This window comes from Eublepharis macularius, chromosome 8 (genome assembly GCF_028583425.1).
Source record: "Eublepharis macularius isolate TG4126 chromosome 8, MPM_Emac_v1.0, whole genome shotgun sequence".
In the NCBI taxonomy this organism is placed as follows: Eukaryota; Metazoa; Chordata; class Lepidosauria; order Squamata; family Eublepharidae; genus Eublepharis; species Eublepharis macularius.
Genome location: NC_072797.1, coordinates 131,121,954 through 131,142,788, shown reverse-complemented (window position 1 = coordinate 131,142,788; position 20,835 = coordinate 131,121,954). Strand labels below are relative to the sequence as shown.

General features: G+C 42.3%; 1 protein-coding gene across 5 annotated transcripts in view; it reads right to left on the bottom strand.

Annotated features, from left to right (window-relative positions):
* Positions 1–20,835, bottom strand: part of NRG1 (neuregulin 1) — a 247,609-nt gene that overhangs the window by 26,344 nt on the left and 200,430 nt on the right. For 2 of the 5 annotated variants that reach the window (XM_054986335.1, XM_054986336.1), the window contains exons 3-4: positions 13,831–13,889; positions 7,550–7,573 (exon numbers count right to left, since the gene is read on the bottom strand). In XM_054986335.1, the coding sequence (XP_054842310.1) occupies positions 7,550–7,573; positions 13,831–13,889 (83 nt within the window). Of the gene's footprint in view, positions 1–7,549; positions 7,574–13,830; positions 13,890–14,419; positions 14,488–20,835 lie in introns of all 5 variants that reach the window. The other 3 variants (XM_054986338.1, XM_054986334.1, XM_054986337.1) reach the window with 2 other exon arrangements.

The following is a 20,835-nucleotide window of genomic DNA, read 5'->3' as shown; positions in this document are numbered from 1 at the left end:
TCGAGATGATTTTATTTTTATTGGATTTCATAATTTACATGAGAACATGACAACTAATCTCCAAGAGCCTAAATTTAGGTTAACATTTCCCCTGGGGATGTACCTGAATCGGCTCAAAAGATATATTCTGGAGTTCTGTACTTCACAGGTGTTCAGGGGTCTAATTCAGATTAGGACTGTAGCACATGGGGAAAGGAATCTTAGCCCTTCCCCGATCCTGTGCTGTTTATTTTCTTGGCCTGAAAGGGCCCCGGGGAGCACCGCTGAAGTTTCCCTGTATAGGGGGGGTACATGTTATGTTTCCCCAGCGGAGTAAACAGCGGCTCAAGTCAAGAAAATGGTGAGTGTGTTGTGTTTGTGTGTGTGAAGTCTGCACTGCAGACCCAATTCAAACTGGGCCCATGTGCACGTGGCAAGTGCTGCAACTCCAGAACACATCTTTCCAACAGACCGGGGGATGTCCCTGCAGAAAATGTAACCTCTAGTTAGTCCCTGAGAAAAACAAGTTATCATGCTTTACCTTTCTTAGTGATGGTGTGGAGAAATGCATTTTACTTAGGACTGTACAAAACCATCATCTTTAGCTTTCTCCTCTTTCTTTACAGGCAGGAGGGGGGGAAGTCAGGGCAACTGCACTCTAGCCTAACCCAGCCCAAGGCTTTAGAAATGCTACTCGCTTCCCCAGCCAGAGATAATGAAATGGTCTGTTCACACCTCCAGCTTGAAGCCGACATAGAGGAGAGAGATTTTGGAGGTTTAAGATGTTAGAAGGCTTCTTCCTGGAGATTTCAGGAAAAGCTTCTTGGACCCACAGGACAAACAGAGATGATAACATGACATGGAGGGGTAAGCTCTCCTTGGCTGATTCCATCTAGACAGGGGCTTTTTTTCTGGGAAAAGAGGTGGTGGAACTCAGTGGTGGAACTCAGGACGTCACTTTGGGTCAGCTGGAACAAGGGGGGAGTTTTTTAAAGTTTAAATCGCCCTCGGTGAAAATGGTCACATGACCAGTGGCCCCACCCCCTGATCTCCAGACAGAGGGGAGTTTAGATTGCCCTCTGCGCCACATGGCGCAGAGGGCAATCTAAACTCCCCTCTGTCTAGAGATCAGGGGGCGGGGCCACTGGCCATGTGACCATTTTCAAGAGGTGCCGGAACTCCGTTCCACCGCATTCCAGCTGAAAAAAAAGCCCTGCATCTAGGGATAAGGAGGTTTCACACCTGCTGAAGGCCACACATTGCCATGTGTGGGCTGAAACAAAGACTCCAAGGTAATGGGAAGCTGTTAGAACACTGCAATTTCTAAGACTAAGAGTCTGCCTTAAATTTAGAGCTGCTAGGGCATGTACAGAGTGAGGGAGAGGGCAAATTGTGTGTTTAAACCTTCCGTTCAGATTCCTTGCGTAATTTGTTGCTATGCAGAGAGTATGCATATAGGCATTTTCTTTTTAATAAATATTTTATCATTTTTAATGCTGGTAGTTGTTCTTTGTACTACACAGACCTCCACTGTTTGAACACGCTATCGAAAATGGGCACCAGGAAAAGGGGGGCGGTCAGGTGGCAAACTGCTTATCTCTCAGTGGTGCGCAAGTGCCACTGAGTATGCTGTCCCCATGGTAACCGGATGGGGGTAGTGGGAGACACAGGTACAAGGTGGGGCTTTAGAATGGCAATGCAGGGAAGGGGAGCTGGGAACCCTGGTTCTCTCAGCAGATAATTCCTATGAAGGCCAAGTGCTGGGGGTGGGAAATGAAAGCGGGAGGAACCGCCCCCCCCCCGAGAATCAGGGGCACATTGCCAGATGGGGACTTGGACAGCTGCTGGTGCCTAGATACCTTGTAGGGCAAGATGGAGCAGTTCCCATAGATCAGTGGGGCTGTTCTGCCATAGAAACAGCTGCGATCCTTTAAGTCAGTTGAAATGAATTAAATGCAACAGGATGTACTCATCGAGATTGCATTTAGGACCCACAGCTATGTTATCCTTCAAAGACTACAGTTACATGTCCTGGTGAAGAGGAAGGACAATGAACTGAATAGCATGAAAGTCATAAGGGCCAAAATGGACGTTATGCTCAGCTACGTGTAACATTTATCCTCCTGGTCCTTTTGAATGGGTGTTAGAGATCAAAGAAGTGGGGTGGCAAGAGTTGCATGTTGCTTCCCACCACTGTTTATTTACTCCAAATCATTCCTCATGCATGGCTTGGGGGGAAAGGTCCAAATTAGATTTTGAATCTTGGACTGGTGAGTAGCTCGAAGAGCTGTTTGGATGAGCAAAAAATGATAGCTGGAAACAACACCCTGTCTATACCACATCTCTATCCCTCGAAATATAGCTTTTCTTATTTAAAAAATGCCATTGGAATAATATTACTCACATGCATGTAATGTCTTTAAAGTCTGGCCATCAGCTCTGTTCTCTAACAGAACAGTTTGACATTCAGAATGAACACGGACCACAGCTTAAAATCCTTCATCTCTATGATACAATGCATTTTATTGTTGGAAAAAAGGCCTTTCTACAAGCCAAACCCAATATAAAAATCCATTACCAGGTTTTTTAATATATTCAGACAAAAATTAATAGTACGGATTATTAAACGGAGGAAAGGAAGGGTCAGTTTTGTGAAGGGGAAACCCCCCCAACAACCTGGAATGTCAAACTTATTACACTAACAAAAAACCAAATAATAGGAAGCCAAAAGAAGGAAATAAACATAAATATGAGAGAAAGGGAGAGAAAGAGAAGCTGAAGTGGAAAGAAGGTTAAAAGTTGAGGTTAACTATAAGCCTGGGACACCATGCTTGATAACTGGGGAAAAGAGTGAAGAAAAATGAAGCAGAGTTTCTCACATGAAAGCACCGATTAAGCCAAGCAGCTAAAATATTATAAGGTCAAAATTCAACTAGTGACAGAAAAGTCATGCTAAACGCAATCCAGTAAAGAGGAATTAGTACAGTTCCAAAAGCGTTATGAGACATCAACTTGCAAAAAAAGCTTTCTCTTGCCCTCAATAAATTCAGAATGGGTTACATATGACTAAGAGAGAGAGTGAGTGCCAGTGTGGTGTAGTGGTGGGACTAGGATATAGGAGAACCAAGTTCAAATCTCCACTCTACCATGAAACCTTGCTGGGTGATCTTGGGCCAGTCACATACTCTCAGCCTAACCTACTCACAGGGGTATTGTGAGTACAAAATGGAGGACAGGAGAATGAGGGAGTATTTTTTGGGTTTTGCTCCCACTTTTTTTGCTTTTGTTCCCACTGGGGAGAAAAAAAGGTAAAGGTAGTCCTCTGTGCAAGCACTGAGTCACTACTGACCCATGGGGGGACGTCGCATCACGACGTTTTCTTGGCAGACTTTTTGTTACAGGGTGGTTTGCCATTGCCTTCCCCAGGCATCTACACTTTACATCCAGGAAACTGGGGACTCGTTTTACTGACCTCAGAAGGATGGAAGGCTGAGTCAACCTTGAGCCGGCTACCTGAAACCGGCTTCTGCCAGGATCGAACTCAGGTCATGAGCAGAGCTTGGGCTGCAGTACTACCGCTTACCACTCTGCGCCATGGAGTATAAATGAAGTAAGAGGCAAAACACACGAGAAGAAAGACCTAGATTCAGCACGTGTTCTCTTACCTCAAGGTTTGCCGGGATCTGTAGGCGTCCTGGAAGCTTAAAGTTTAGCATTTACAGAGCAGCAGGGAGGGAAACACAGGCGCCTGTATTTCCCTTCCCCTTCCTGCTGCTCTGTAAATGCTAAACTTGTTCTCTTACCTCAAGGTTTGTTGGGAAGTGTAGGCGTCCTGGAAGCTTAAAGTTTAGCATTTACAGAGCAGCAGGAAGGGGAAGGGAAATGCAGGCGCCTGTATTTCCCTTCCTGCTGCTCTGTAAATGCTAAACTTTAAGCTTCCAGGACGCCTACAGATCCCGGCAAACCTTGAGGTAAGAGAACACGTGCTGAATCTAGGTCTTTCTTCTCGTGTGTTTTGGCTCTTAATAAATAAACAAGCATTATGCCAACCACAAAGATACCATCAAAAGTGGCTTCTCCTTTGAGGAGTCCTTTCCCTTCGATAACAACATCTAGGAAGACTCACCACATGATAAAGCATTATCATGGAATAAGCATTCCTACATATTACTGCAGAAAGAGGAAGGGTTTGCCATGGAGGATACCACTGCAGCTGGCAACTCGGTGACCAACTTATCATGCAGCCCAGCTTTCATTGTGGAAAAGTTAAGGAAACTGTTCCATCAACACTTCCTGCTGCTGTTATGGTCAGTTCCTGCCTTATTCATGAAAGTCTCTCAATATGGGCAGGTTTGAAGCCTATGACATGAGATATACTGTAAATCTGCCAAAGAATACTTATTATTACTAACTAGCCAAGAATCAGTACAATGGTCTGTGTCACTGAAGCTCTTCCCTGCCTTCTGCTCCTCCCTACTGCAGTCTTCTATTCAGTTTCAGACTTCTTAATAGGGCTGGCTCATCTTCTGACCTAGTTTCTTTTAATGACACTGGTGGCGCTTAGCTGAAACAGTGGTTGCTTTTCATGAATGCTTTTGCTCTTTCTTGCAAAGAGTTTCACATTTCCATTATTTTTGCATCCCTTTTGCCAAAGGATGCAAGTGGAAGAAGAAATATGTCACCTGTGCCAGGACATCTCAGCTCACATACCCCAGCTGGATCTATTCGCATGTTATTGATTAGCTGCAGTAGAATTGGGATGTGCAATCAAATATGCACCCCATTGAAAATAATACAGTACTGATGGACAACACCCATATCTGAGTGAGTGTCTGGTATGGATGCAAATGCACTGAACCTATGCACTGCATCAACGTACTCCATTTTGGTCCCTAATCTGCCACAACTGTGTATAAGTATAGTAGGGTCAAACTCATAGTCTTCCTGAATTGACTTGCTGGGCAATGAAATTGCCATTGTACTAAGGCAAGACAAGGAGTATGAACTCACAGTGCAATCTAAGAAGAGTTACTCCAGTCTGAGCCCATTGAAATCAATGGCCTTAGACTGGGGTAACTCTTCCTAGGATTGCACTGTCAGTTGCCTAGGCAATGAGGACATACATCGCTTCCCACTAAGGGTAATGATATGCCACTAGGTAGACTACTCTGATTGGCTATATGGCACAATCATATACTTTATGGAGTCCCTGATTGGCTTACATTCCATGGTGAAGATGAAAATGTCCTAAAACGAACACTGAAAGGGCAGTGAACAAGTGCTTAAAAAAGCAAGGCACTTTAAAGAGGAGCTTTTTATACTCTCTGAATGCACATTTTTTGGTTCAAATGTATCGTGTGAAAATTCTACAGAGCACTAGCCATTATTGGCTCACGCACATTGATACATCAGAGGGGTATTTAAAGTCAAGCATGTCACAAGTCCTTCTATTGGCCATTCTCTCAGCCATGCTGGGGACACAGAGGCCCAGCAGTATGGGGGGTAGTGAATGTCACTGAAACATCCTCTGATTGGAGGATGCCTCCTGATGCTCATTCTCATGCCTTCTCAACTTCCCCGTCTCTTTTGATGCCCTTGGCCAATATGTTCTGAAGCAGAGTTGCACAGTTTGGTTTGGTATTCTGATTAAAATACTGAATTTTTGCTGATTTGGTGAAATCCAGGTATTCTCAATAAAAAAGTGAATATCGAACTAAAGTCAGTATTCTGAATTTTTTAACCAAATTAATTCGGTAAAATGTGGTCAGTGTTTCCTATGGGCAAATCAATCTAGGGGCGATCTAGTGGGCTGGGAGGGGGGCCTCCCAAGTTATAGGAACATTGGACTTCGGAGTCCAAATTTTTGGGCCCTTGAACAAGGTGCCCCCAACCACTCCATTGTTGCCTATGGGAAAAATGTCAAAGCTGACTCTCACTGCAGAAACACACAGGGGCAAGCCTGCCATGGCCAAGACACACTTCCAAATACAAGCTGAGCTCATCCCAGAGAAAGCCCAACAAAAGAAACTGAAGCACGGGAATGGAATCCTCCAGATCATTCCATCCAAACCAACCTAAAGCAAGGGACACTGCTGCAACTTAGCCCAACAGAAGCAAACTGAAGGAAGGGAATGCATTGTGCTTGTGGCTGGGTGCTGCATGGTTCTGCTCTGTGGTGTTCCCGCACTGGCTGAACCCAGTGTCTGCTGTAAATGATACTGCTTCCATCACTAAGCTGTGGCTAAAGCAGGGAACTACAGAGTAGTTCTATGTCCTGTATGTCCTATAAAATAGCTCTTGGACCTCCTGATCATGTTATGAGTCTACATTAGTGATGGGCACGAAATGAACCACAGAACAAAATTCCGTATGGAATGGCTGGTTCATTTGCACTGAAACACACGTTCCATGGGAACGTGTGTTTACCGAACAAAGTTTTTCCAGCAGTTCTGTGGCCAGTTTGGAGTTTCACAGACCCCGCGCCAGTTTCAGCCCATTGGCTGAACCCAGCACGGGGTCTGTGAAACTGAGAGCCTCTTTTCCTGCTGCCCGGGCTGTCAGTTGCACAGACCCCGTGCTGGAACAGTGTGGGGTCTGTAAAACTGACAGCCCGGGCTGCAGGAGAAAGAGGCTGTCATTTCACAGACCCCATGCTGGAACTGGAGTGGGCTCTGTAAAACTGATAGCCAGAGCGGCAGGAGAAAGGGGCTGTCAGTTTCACAGACCCCGCGCCGGTTTCAGCGTGGGATCTGTGAAATGACAGCCTCACGAACCACGAAAAAGTCAGAAGTTCATGGTTTGTGGTATGCTAAGAACCACGAATCACATGGTTTGGGTTTTTTGGGTTCGTGCCCATGTCTAGTCCACATACATTAAAAACCCACATCAGAGTAGGTTCTGGTCTATGCTTCAAGAGGCGTGGATGTAGTTTTTCCTTGTCCTTCCCATGGACTCACCTCTCTTTCCTAGTGCCTCATCTGGTGTCTATGTTCTACCTTGCTCTCCACCTCATTCCTGCCTGGCAGCAGTCAAATTGCAGCAAAACACCTGCACTCCTGAAACCCACTCTATTAAAACATTCATTTTAATCAAACCTGTGATGGAGGAACAGCTCAAGGATCGAGTTACTCATATCAACTCAGTTCCCGATTACCTAAAGAGGGCTCTGTAATCCTACCCTCCTTTAGAAAGACTCTCTCAGAAAATGAAAAAGTATAACCTATCAGCCAACATGATTAATGGAAATTTGGTAGGTGCTTCCAAAATCCAGCAGCCACACTAGACTGTAGCAAAAGCAAATGTTTACAGAGAATCTGCCAAGCAATCTAACAGAAAAAGTTAATTTCTAGTATATTGGATCAACCTCAAACACAATTGACAGCAATTTATACGTTTAAAAATGTACAGTTAAGAGCATACAGGAAAGCTAATAAAGACTGTTACAGCTGTAAGATCCCTTCTAAAGCATAAGGAACTTGGTTAGGAATTGAAAGATGGGGATGGAAATAAAAAGGCTTTTAATCTCTCAGGGTGTAAAATCTGCAAGCTAAAAGGAATGATTGATTCATACCCATAAATTGAATCCCAAGATGCTCTGCCAATGCAGAAAGTTGACATAAAAAAGAAAGAAAAAGGAAAATAGTTTCAGAAAAGAGCAATACACTGTACTGAAAACAACAACACAAATTACACATGTATATTATACCTATTTGGCATCTGCACACTGAGACAGGACGAATGACATGGGGTTAATGTGGCAGAACTCATGTAAGCTTTGGCAGGCTCACAGACTCATTTAGGATATTGTGCACAGTCTAGCAGAACATAAAGTGGCAACATATGTTAACCCTTAAAGATATTGCTGATATATCATGGTGCTTGTTGTAACACCTCCATGAGGTATGGATACAAAACCATAAATATACTCAGGGCTTTTTTCAGGGGGAACGCAGGGGAACAGGGTTCCGGAACCTCTTGAAAATGGTCACATGGCTGGTGGCCCCGCCCCCTGATCTCCAGACAGAGGGGAGTTGAGATCGCCCTCCGCGCCAACGGCGCGGAGGGCAATCTCAACTCCCCCCTGTCTGGAGATCAGGGGGCGGGGCCACCAGCCATGTGACCATTTTCTCCAAGGGCAACCCACTGAGTTCTACCACCTCTTTTCCCAGAAAAAAAGCCCCGAATATACTATACTGTTCATACCTTTCTAGATAACTGCAAAATACTGATCCAGAAAAGACCGCTCTTTCCCTCTGATGTTTCTGGTCTGTATCAAGCTGCTTTTCTGTAGACCATAACACATTATGGTAAGGAAGTCCTTACTCGAGTGAGTTTTTTGTAGTTGCCAACTAGGCCAGAACAAAGTTCAGCATTTCATAATGGATGTGGCTGAAGTGACATTATCATCTCTTCAGCGCTTTTCAGATAACTCTCTTGGAGGGTTATCTAGCCTATCCAGCCAAACACTGGAGGGACTTCTTGAATAACTGCAACTGCCTTGTATAGATAGAGGCAGACTGTCTACTCTGACTAGCAGGGACCTCAAGTAGAAAAATGCCTCTCTCATCACCTGTTCCTCAAGATCTTTTAATGGACTGAACAAGGACCATTTTGCAAACTAAGCATATGGCTTACTACACAACCATAATCTTTTCTTCCCCTTCTTAGCTAATTTGGAATCATATACAGAGGAAAGAAAGCACCACAGATTTATTGTCATCTGTGATGGAGGGGAAGGAAACAAGAAGAGATTCTGCACACGTTGGATAATGCACTTTCAATGCACTTTAGCTATCGTTTGGAAGCGGATTTTTTGTTTCACTCGAAAAATTCAGTTCCAAATGATCTCTAAAGAGGATTGGAAGTGCATTATCCAATGTGTGCAGAGAGAGCTAAGAACACAAAAAGTTGCTTGATGAGACATAGGAATTATTTGATTTAAGCAATGGTCCTCGTTGCAGCACACTATAGTATCATGTTTGAGAACACTGTGACACCTCTTAAACTCACTGGAAGGTACCACTCATTTTACTGTCTTTCCCTACTTTCCATTATTAACTGGAAGGCAGAAGAGAAGTGATCTCCTTTAACAGTAGTAGACAGTAGGTAAAGGTAAAGGTGCAAGCACCTGTGCAAGCACCGAGTCATTACTGACCCATGGGGGGACGTCGCATCCCGACGTTTTCTTGGCAGACTTTTTATGGGGTGGCCATTGCCTTCCCCAGTCATCTACACTTTACCCCCAGGAAACTGGGTACTCATTAGTAGTAGACAGTACTGAGGAACAAAAAGGAAAAGTCTGGGGCCTGTAGAGACAGGGCAAGGCTGGGAGTACAGGCTGTGGTACCCTTCATGGTCTGACCATGTTGTAGGAGCTTATCAATGATGCTGATGCAACTTTTGTGAAATAAAATCACAACAGTTTCCGTGGCGAAAGAACACTACCAGTCTGTACATGCTGATACAGTTTGGAAGGTGTGTGTGAATACATTGTCAATATGATAACATCTGACTACGTTATCTTTTATCTTTAATGTCCTGTACCCAAATGTGTTTTACCTTGGAGAAGCAGTCATTGATCCCTGCTCTAGCTTTCCCTTTAAAATGTTTAAAAAGTGCTTTTTTTATTTAAAGCAGACTTGCATTCATTTTCCTGTTCTTATCAGTTAAACACGCTTTAAAACCCCAGAGTAAAAAAGTTCTGTAAATCTCAGCTTCTCACATGTTCAAATATGATGCATACATTGTTGAGAATGAAGTGTGAGATCGCTTCTCATTACAATCAGTAACATTTTAAGGGTTAAACAAACCAGAATTTATCAAGATATTTTGTCCCCTAATGAGCCAGTATTACATGCTTACATGAACGCTACTAACAATGCATATTAGTTGCACAGAAAGATTGATTAAGGCTTCATAGGACTAGTCACATGCGCATGCATATATGTATTATTGCATTTTTGCTAGTTTGTAGTTAAAGAGGACAGCCTAGAAGTAACTGGATTCCATAAAAATTCACCAATTTTAGATAACTTTTGTTTGAAATAATTCAGTCGGAGATTGGTACTTCTATAAATCTGTTCTGGTGGGTGACCCTTACCAAAAAACATGCAAAGGAAACATGCATCACTCATTCTAACTCCAGAATAATATGCATACCACTATGATTGGCATCTGATATTTGTAGCGACATCCTTTCAGTTTAAGAAAGTTTTATAGGTAGAGAGTGCTCTCAAGTAGAGATGGGCACAAACTGGAAAAAAACAAACCATGCGGTTCGTGGTTCATTGCATTTCACGGACCACAAACTTTCACGAACCTGCCCCAGTTTGCGAATCAGTTTGTTTGGTTCGTGAAAATGTCACATCCAGGTCTGCAGGAAGTCCATCCCCTGTTGCCTAGGAAACTGATTGATCAGCGCCAGGCTGTCTGCAGTGATGAGCCAAAAAACGAACCAGCCTAAAGTTCGTGGCGGTTTGTCAGAAATGGGCTCTGACGAACTGCCAGTTCACAAACCGGCCTGGTTTGTCACAAACTTAGGTTTGTATTTCGGTTCGTGCCCATCTCTACTCTCAAGTAATAGCTAACTTATGGTAACCCCTGGTGGGGTTTTCATGACAAGAGACTAAGAGAGGTGGTTTGCCATTGCCTGCCTCTGCAACCCTGGTTTTTGTTGGAGGTCTCCCATTCGCTATTACTAATCAAGGCTGACCCTGCTTAGCTTGAGATCTGATGAGATCAGGCTCACCTGGGTTATCCAGGTCAGAGTAAGAAATTTTCCTACTAGAGTGCTTTCTAAATTATCCATGTTGTGTATGTGTTACAATTTAACCAATTCCTGCCGTTTTTGTTTTATTATTTGGTTCAGTTCAGTTAGAAAACATGGGATAATTCATCCCTATGAGGGCACAGCTGCCCAGGTATGAAGAGACTGACAGGATCATATTACCACTCTTTCTTCACTTGCATGCAGGAATGAACTGATTGGGGTTGGAAGGGGGGAATGGACTCTATTGAACCCAAATCATAGCCCTCTACATATTACCCATCTGGGCATGGATAGTGCCCAGAGTTTTCATTCTAGGTGTGACTTAATGCTGGCTGCAATAATGAAAAAAAATCAGTTGTGATTAAACCTAGCAATTATTGGGCTAGTGTTCAGTGAGTTGTCATATTTGGTATAATATAGTACATTTTAACTGGATGCAGTGCGTAATGTAATTTTTAAGACGTTTGTTGGAAAGTAGTATCTTCTATTCTGTCTACAAAGTAAGCATCTTGTCACTGATTCCAAATAGTATACAAACTAAAACAACATAAATGTAAGATGTTGGTAATTTTGCTATCTGGCAAAGGAGGCAAGGGTTCAAGACTGGCTAGCACTTATGATGGAACTCTTCTTCCATTTCTCCAAACATCTCCATTGTTTCTTTTCCTAGAACCATGCTCAATGTGCCCATTTGGTACATTATGGCAGAACCGACAGCACAATAGACACCCATCTTTATTTTATATCTATATTTGAATTCAGTGTGTATGTGTAGGTTTGGTTCTCAAAATACAAAGAAATGTTTCATGCCTGGGCAACTTGAAAAACAAACAATGTTCCTGAAAATGGGAGACACTTGAGAACTAAATGTTTAATAGAGTGTGGGTTTTTGCTATGGATTCTTTATATGATTCAAATATACCAGGAAATACTGTAAATACTGCAAAATTAACAAACTGGTTTACATAAAAAATGGAAGTAACAAAACTAAAGTTTTGTTAGCTTTTTGGTTTAATTAATTTTCATTGTTAAAAAAGATGTTGTCCTTAAGTGTTCCTCACCAATAGAGACACTGGGGGGGGGGGGAATTATATATATATGTGCGTGTGTATGTGCCCTAAAGTCATGACTTACGGTGATTCCAACAAGTGGTTTTCAAGTCAAGTAAGCAACCCCAGTCTTCCTCAATGGTTTCCCATCGAAGAATTGACCCTGCTTAACTTCCAGTATCTGGCAAGAGCAAGCTATACCATGCCATCTTCCCACTCAGGGAATTGCACATAATTTAATATGTTTTAAAAAGAAACTTCATTAGCTACTCTGTACCTATGGCATTGTATGTATAAACTGCAGCATACTCAAACTTTCAAGTAATTATTCAAATCAGGAAAATTACCCTTTGTAACAATATGTATTCTTGACAATCTAAGAAAACTTTATTTAAAAATCAGAACATTTGGGCACAATGAAGCTTGGCTCCTTTTCTTCCCCCATCTGAAAAGAGCACTGTTGATTTATGAGAGTAACTCTTTGGATCGTTAGTATAAATTATATATGTACATTTATAGTTCATATATGTGGAAGATGACTGATATATCTATTAGGACTTCAAACTGTCCAATGATTACAACCTACTAATGGACATTAAATTGTGCTAGCTTGAAGTAGCTGAAATCTTTCACAGCTAATGAATGAACCATCAAGAAATGTTGTATACTCTACTGGCTATGTTATCAATTAAGCTTGGAAATATGAAAAACCCCTGCAGTGTTCTCACAATGTATAAGACGGAAATGTTCAGGAGGGCGTTTGCATAAGGTTTGTAGTCTAATGGAATGGTTCAGGAGGGCGCTTCTATAAAGGGAATAGGATTGTAGTCTATTGCACTGTTTACCGTATGCATTATCTTGCTCTTACTATGTTGTCTTCTACTTTTGTAATCCATTCTCCGCATTGTTTATGGTATGTCACATCTTACACTGTTTTTTTTTTTGCATTGTTTTCTAATTTTGTCATTATAGTCCTATTGCATTGTTCACTGGGTGTCCTATGCTGCCCCACTGCACTGTTTTTATACTTTGTAATCCACCCTGAGTCTTGGAGAGAAATAGATATGTAAAAATGATCCGACTGGCTTGTCTACCTAAATGGACAGATGTGTATGCACATGCATGGAGGCACATGTGCATGCGTGCACGCACACATACGCACAGACACATACAAAACCATTCAAGCAATAAAACATTACTAAAATGTGTTGTTATATAGTGGAGAGCAAGGCCAGGTTCCAAAATATTGTGCAATTAGATACATGTGCCCAACCAGGCTTTGGCTTACTTTTCGTAAACAGCAGCCTCTCATACTATACGGCAAACCGGTTTTGAAATTGAAAGGCTGTTTGTTCGGTCACTTTATGGTATGGGGAGGCATATTGTTAAAAAAAAATGTTAAACTCCTCCTGGACATGCCAAAGCCCTTGAACACAGCTAAAACAGTTCTTTAGATCCCAACCAAAATGCTGATGCTAGTAAAGGGAAGTAAAACAGCCTAATATTAAGCAGGGAGAACATTTTCCTTGTATCTTAACAGAGGCAACGTTTAATACCAATTCTATACATTCCTTGGAAGTGTGCTATGCTTGCAAGTGCACACTTGGTGTTTGTGCTAAATTGTGTCATTCCCCTATAACAGAGACAATGGCTTCTATCATGTGTGCGTCCCAATCTCTGTCCTTTTCCAAAGACTTTATTACTCTTTATTACACTTGGTAGTAAAAGAGGGCCACTCTTCAAAGCTCATTTGCTGTAGCTCCACTGTGCTGAAAGTTTCTATTGTACTGTACTTGTGTAACTGGAATGAACATGAAGTCTAGAACTTGCCTATCCCTTGCCCCCTGATCCAATGAAGAGCTTGAGACGGCTTGTGTTATCATTCCCATGCAAACAGGTAGCAGTGATCTACTTCAGGGTTCGTGTAATATGTTTAGTTACAGATAAAAATCGGAGGAAGAGATGCAGAAGCAAGAAAGCAGCCCCAACTGAGCATGCACCTATTCAGGCAGAGACAGAAAGAAGTGGACGTACTGTAGAAGCTGGCCATTACGTAGTTTTGACAGCGATCACCAGTAAATTCATTTGGGCACCTGAGAGCAAAAACAAAAACAAAAAGGTGGAGAAAACAGAGAAAAAGAGAAGAGGTGAATACACGCTAAGGAAGAGGCTCCTTTAGTGTGAGTGGCCTGGACTTGGTGAGTTCATCTTCAGAAAACTGAATCTCAGTTTTATGTTGCCAACCAGATTCAAGGCATTGAGAAGGATGCGGATTTTGCAAAATGCCAGAACTGAGAAGGTTGGAAATGCACCTTAGGAAATAGGAGCAGTCCGGTACTCCGAATGAACAGTACACTTTTTCCGATCCTTTTGGGGCAGTTTTCAGGGTAAAACTTCAGAAGACGTTTTACCTAGACAAGACAGCTTGCAGTTTTTAAGAAAAAAAGAATCAGAGTGATATGGTGGGAAAAAGTATACTGTACAGATTAACGTGTACAGCACCAAGCCAAAGTTCTAATGAAAAGAGCCCAGTTCAAACTGAAGAGTGAAAACACCAAGTAACACTCATTTTGATTGCTGTTGCTAAGGGAGAAAGCAGATTTCAGATTATTTTAAAACATACTTCCTGGGTTATGGCTTTTCATGGGCAGAACTTCAGCACATCTTGCTCCAGAGAATCCATTCACACACCTAAAGGGCAAAAATGTGATCAGCAATAGCAAAACAGCAGAACCCATAAACAGAGAGATTGTTACTCTGTCTCCTATGGAACATGAATCTCCTCTAAAAGACCTCTGGGAGAGAAAAAAAGATTAACAAAAGTAGACAATAACAAAGTCCTTTCCAGAGATATTCTAACTGCATAGTTTTAAAATAAAATGTTATTACAGAAAATCGGTATCAATAAAGAAAAATCCATGCAGTTAGAACAGAATGACTCATGAATGTTTCGCTAATTATTCAGTCTATCCCTATGGCACATTTTCTTGTTGGTGTGAGTGCCAGAAAACAAATGTGTAACTGTGTTTTCTACAGTCGTTTACACTGAATGGTCGAATGAAATATGATTCACATTGTTTATGTCAAGTCAATCTGAGTTTACCTTACAAGTTCATATTTCATATTTTGTCTTTAAACAATTGCAGTCTTATTTTGGACCCAAGGCAGAAACATCTATTTTAACCCCCCCCCCCACATCTTAAAACAAGTTTTTAAAAAAGGTAAATGCATGCTTAGAATTTAATCTAGAATGTAGCCACCTTTTCCAGTATGTCCAAGTATGGATCATAATAGGTTCCTTATGCCACGCTGATAATGAAATTTTGGCCACCATTTTGTACTTCTGTTTCCTTTGTCTTGTCACTGATTTCAAAACATGCCACAGAACTAATAATATATCTCCATTTTGAATTATCTCCTCTATCTTTCCAAACACAAAGGACAAGCAGTGCAATTCAAAACAGAGATACGCCCTTCTAACTCCATTGACTTCAACAGACTTTGAAGGGTATAACTCTACTTAGGTCTGAAGGTGAGTCAAAGACACTTTTTATGTTGGGTTCATGGCTGCATTTAAGCCATGATTACGGTTGTCATCTGTTATATATTTACTTTCTCATTCAATATTTTTGCTATAGGTTCAGTATTTGGCATTATATGGAAAATTCGTCAGGCACTCTCTTACCAAAAACACACTGTATTCTGCCCCCTGTCCCAGTGTTGGCGCCATCAACTGACCACATACTTTTTAACTTTGCAAGCTGGCATCACTTGTGATGTAGGATTATGGAGAACATCAATATAAAATGCTTATTCTTCAAGAAATGCTTTGGCTCTCACCAAGATGGACCATATTAAAAAATACGAATTTGCTAGTAATCCAAAAATAAACATCAAAATGTGTATTTCAAGAGTGCTTTTTTTCTCTCAATGGTCTTATTTTAGGAGAAATGTGTAATATACATTTGACAGGCATTTCCATTAACAATTAAGTGTAGAGTTGAAATGCTAAGTGCTAGTAAAGTACAAAATCTGAGTATTTTTTTGGCAAAGAAATATAAGATGATGCATAACTAGTTATATAATCAAAAAAGGGAAACCATTTTTCCAAAAAACAGGATTGAAAGTTGATGTTATCTTTCATTATTAACTGTTCAGATATCTTATCCATTATCATAACATTCCAATTTTTTTTTATCTACTGTGTGATTGAGGGAACTTTATCAGATTTACAACTCTGCGTTTGAATGGAAATTGAATCAATTATGTCTTGTTATTGTATTGCTAATATGTTGATTAAGTTTTTGTTTATGAAATATTTAGAAAATTAAATAAAAAGTGTAAAAACAATTAAGTGTAAATAGATATTTGTGTATCTTAATGGAAGCACAATTCAGTTATGGCAAGACCAGGGGACATGGGGAAAACACTGAACTCTGTGGAGCCCTAATTGCTTTCTGGTATGGCCATCTCACTGATCTGCTTGGTCAGTTTACGTTGTAATCCTAGACTAGGTTTTGCCTGGAGCTATTCTGCATTGGATTGTCCTATCAGTCTTCCAATTTAAGCATTCCGGCTGGAGACTTTTCTAACAGACTTGTGCCACCTTCAAGACTAACATTTACTATGCCATAATCTTTGATGGTTCAACAAGAGACTCTTTTTGTTATGTGTTTACTGATATTATTGAACACAACTGTGAAATCAACAGCAAGTGCTAGTTTCACATACAATTAGAGAAAAACCACCAATTTTCAACTACCAGCATGTAAAGAAGGTATAATCAGATAGTTTCCTTTCAATTACATTTTGTAAAAAGCCTATTTAAATATATAATTTGTGTTTTTTGTCATGTACCCAAAGCAACTTGCAGAATAATGTTGATTATGTCATGAGGTTTTGCATTTCTATCAGATGTATAATATAGACAGGAATGGTTTTAGGTATGGAATATACATCTTCACAAACGGAAGAAAAACTCAGCAAAATGTAACTTCAAAACAACAGAAAGGTAAAGTAAACAAAACAAAAACACACGTGTCCATGTGGTCATACCCTCAGATTGTGTGGTGTGCATGGCTCTGCTATTAGCCTTATTGCTAATTTATTGACACAAATAAAGGGAAGACTGAAAGTATGAAACAGTCATTTATAACCAATAGTAATTTTGCCTCTGAGATCAATATGTTTGCACTACTTCTGAATGTACATAAACTGCACCTTATTCCAAAGACTTAGCTAGTTCCACCAATACATAACATTTTGTTTAGGGCAACAAGTGGCCATGAAATGCTGACACTTTTTGATTAAAACTGAGATAATAATCTAAGGTTTACATCAATGTCAAGAATGCACTAATGTTCTGGACGTAGTACTGAGAATCTCCATACCTTTAGCCAGTTGTCCAGTGGTGGTGACTCGGGCTTTTATGACTGCCAGGCAATCACAGGTTTATCTCAAATTATTTCTGCCCCACTTTGTGGAAAGGTTTTTATTTGGGAAAGTGGCTTACAATTGTTCTCTTGTCACAGACAAATTACTACCTAGAAGGTTTTAGGCTAAGTAGAAACTTCAAAATTCTGCTGTGGTGAGGGGCCCAATAGAACAGTGCATCTCAGGGCCAAGCTACAAGTGACGAATGACACTTGAACGGCAAGTGAACAGACTCACATGTATTCCTCCCTGTTCACTTGCACTCCACTTGATCACATGGGCGCAAGTGGAATGCAAGTGGAGGAATACACGTGAATCTGTTCACTTGCCGTTCAAGTGTCATTCGTCACTTGTAGCTTGGCCCTGAGAGACTGATGCATCCAGAATTTTTTCTGATGATTTGCCTGTTGGTGGGGCTGGTGGCCTTGTCAAAGTACTAGTTGAGTACTAGAACAGGAAAGCAGGCATGATTGACTTCCTGAGACTTAGAGTAAAAACAGACGATGTGTGGAGGACACTCGGCAGTTTTTGCAAGGTTTGAGGGGAAATGTAGTGAGAAAGAATGTCTGTCAGGGAGAAGAGGGAGAATCCCCCCTCTCCCTGGCAGAGGTTCTTTCTCTAAGCGTCTCACCTAGTCTGCTTGGCTCCCTCTCTCCGCTGCCAGAGTGCTCAGCTCCCGAGTGCAGTTAGGGGAGCAAGGGGAGCCCACTGGCAGCAGCGAGAGGAGGCGCGCTCCACTTGCTCCCTTGCACTCTATCTCTTGTTGGATAGAAAAGATTCACTCTTTTTGTACAACAAAGAGGTGGGGGGATTAAAACGAAAGGAAGCTTTTGGCTAGTGCTCTTAACTCCTTAGTTGCTGAATTACAGTGTCTCCCCTTTATTTTAAGATCTGGCAGATTCCACCCAGAGTGTTGGTGTCATGGCCCAGTCTGAGAGTGAGGTCTCCTCTGGAGGAGAGGAGCCTCGTGTAGCCAGCCAGGACTCCTCAGGAGAAGAAGAGTTCTGTGTAGCCAGCCCTAGCCCTGACTCAGCAGAAGCCGGCAATCAGGAGCAGCAGCTGCTGGCCGATCAAAGCTCACAGCTAGCAGCTGAGACACCAGCACCCTCTAGCCCCAATACCACAGGGGAAGCTCAGCCAGGGACTGCCAGCACCACAGGGGAAGCCCAACCAGGGGCTTCCACCCCCCCCCCCAGGCTCACCCACGCCTAGAGAGCGCCGCAGACAGCGCCAGAGACTGGAACTGCAGGAGAGATGGCGCAGTGCTCATCTCCTGAGCCAACGCCAGCTGCTGGAGAGCGACGATGAGTAGCATCAGGATGGAGCTCCAGCAGCTGGCTGAAAACCACGCCTGGCTATAAAAGCCAGTCAGGAGCAACTGCCAGGTGTGGAAGCAACGTGTCAATTACCTGCAACCACTCCCTGGTACCTTGCATCTTGCTCTTGCCTGCACCTTGCCTTGATACCCTTGTGCTCTGACCCACGGACTGGACTTGGCTTGGCTTTTTGGATCTTGGACACACCCCTGGCGTTTACCTTGGGCTCTGACTACAGACTTGACTCGGCTTGTGACTCTTGAACACTCCTTGGCTTCGTGTTAGTACCTGGGCTACCAGCTTGGGCGGGCCCAGCCCATAACAGTTTGCTGAACTACAGAGTCTCTCCCTCCCCACCCCCTTTGGGTGAAATCTGTGTGTGTGTGGGGTAGACTGTGTAGTTCAGCACCTAAGGAGTTCAAGGAGCTAGCCAAAAGCTTCTTTTTTCCCCCACCCCTCCCTCCCAACTCTTTGTTTTACAAAAAGAGTGGATCCTTCTCTCTCTACAGCGATCCGATCCAGCGGCTCTTTTAAAACTACAGTTCCCGAGTAAAACTGCAAAACCTGCCACCTAAACAGCACATGCCAGGAACCAACATAGCTCCTTGGTTCACCAATGAAACTGCAGAGATAATAGCTAGAGCAATGGTGGCAAAAGCCTAGAACAAGTCTGACTGAACCTGAGTTAGCGCTTTTTTAAAAAACTACTCTATGGAAGCAAAGATGGCAATGATCGTTTTCATTGCATCCATGCAATGTGGTTCAGCAAGGCTTTTTCTAAGTGATTCAAAACTTGTTAGAACTAATTCCTCAACATACGTTGGACGAGCCCTTAATATCTAAGAACAATTTGTAGAAAAATTGTTTCTCCTGGATTCCAAAATAGATGCGATATCGTCTATTGAGAAGTATCTGATTACATATCAGGCCTCCTCTTGTTCAGTTTTGATGAATGTCATCCAGCAACCTCAGGATATGAACACAACTCCGGGAGAGAGGAAGCTTCATGTTCTTCCTGACTGGATGGCTAGAGAGATTAAAATGCCTCTCTGAAGGCATGCCAGCTTTGCCCTTCTTGGATCAAAGGGATTTAACTATGATCACTCATGCCTTGGTGACATCCAGCCTATTTTACTGTATCCTACTTTACATGTGGTAACCCTTGAAGATTGTTCAGACACTGCAGTTAGTCTAGAAGGTGGGGCCCAGATCACTGGTAGGAGTCGGCCACTGAGAGCATATTGTGTGTCTTTTGCAGCCAGTTAGTTTCCAGGCCAGATTCAAAGTGTTGGTTGTCATCTTTAATAAAGCCCTAAACAGACAGGGACCTTAGTACCTCATGCATCACTTTTCCCCATACAGACCTGCTCAGGGTCCAAGGTCATTGGATTATGACTTCTCTGAAACAGAGAGAAATGGCCCTCTTAACAGCATCCACAGTAAGTTCACCTTGCTTCTTCTTGCTAGTTTGAAGAAAGTCCTTATTGGGGGTAGGGTTTTTTTTCTGGGGAAAGAGGTGGTGGAACTCAGTGGGTTGCCCTCGGAGAAAATGGTCACATGGCTGGTGGCCCCGCCCCCTGATCTCCAGACAGAGGGGAGCTGAGATTGCCCTCCGCGCTGCTCCAGAGGTTCCACCACATTCCAGCTGAAAAAAAGCCCTGATTGGGGGCGTGTATATTGTTGAACTGTTACTTAGTTATGCTGAGGTGGTGGCTTTGTTAAACTGCTTATGAGCAATTTTTAATATTCTAGCTGACTTTTTAAAAAAAATCTGGAATCTATTTTTTCAAATTGGGATTTTTTTAAAAAAGCGCATTAAGTGGTTTTAAATGGTTGTAACCCATGGAAGGTTATAAAAGTTTTAAATAATGATAATAAATATATATATATATGCAGAACCCCTGTCCATCATCTTCAAGGCCTCCTGGAGGACTGGGTATGTGCCACAAGATTGGAGAAGAGCGAATGTGATCCCAATCTTTAAGAAAGGGAGGAAGGATGACCCGGGAAACTACAGGCTGGTCAGTCTGACTTCTGTTGCTGGGAAGATATTAGAACAGATTTTAAAGGGATCAAACTGTAAGCATCTGAAGGACCGCTCAGTGATCCGGGGAAGTCAGCATGGTTTTTGTTCCTAACAGATCTTGCCAGACCAACCTGGTTTCCTTCTTTGATCAAGTGACCAGCTTACTGGATCGGGGGAACTCTGGATTTCAGTAAAGCTTTTGATAAGGTCCCCCATGACATTCTGATGGGCAAACTGGAAGACTGTGGACTGGACTATAGGACA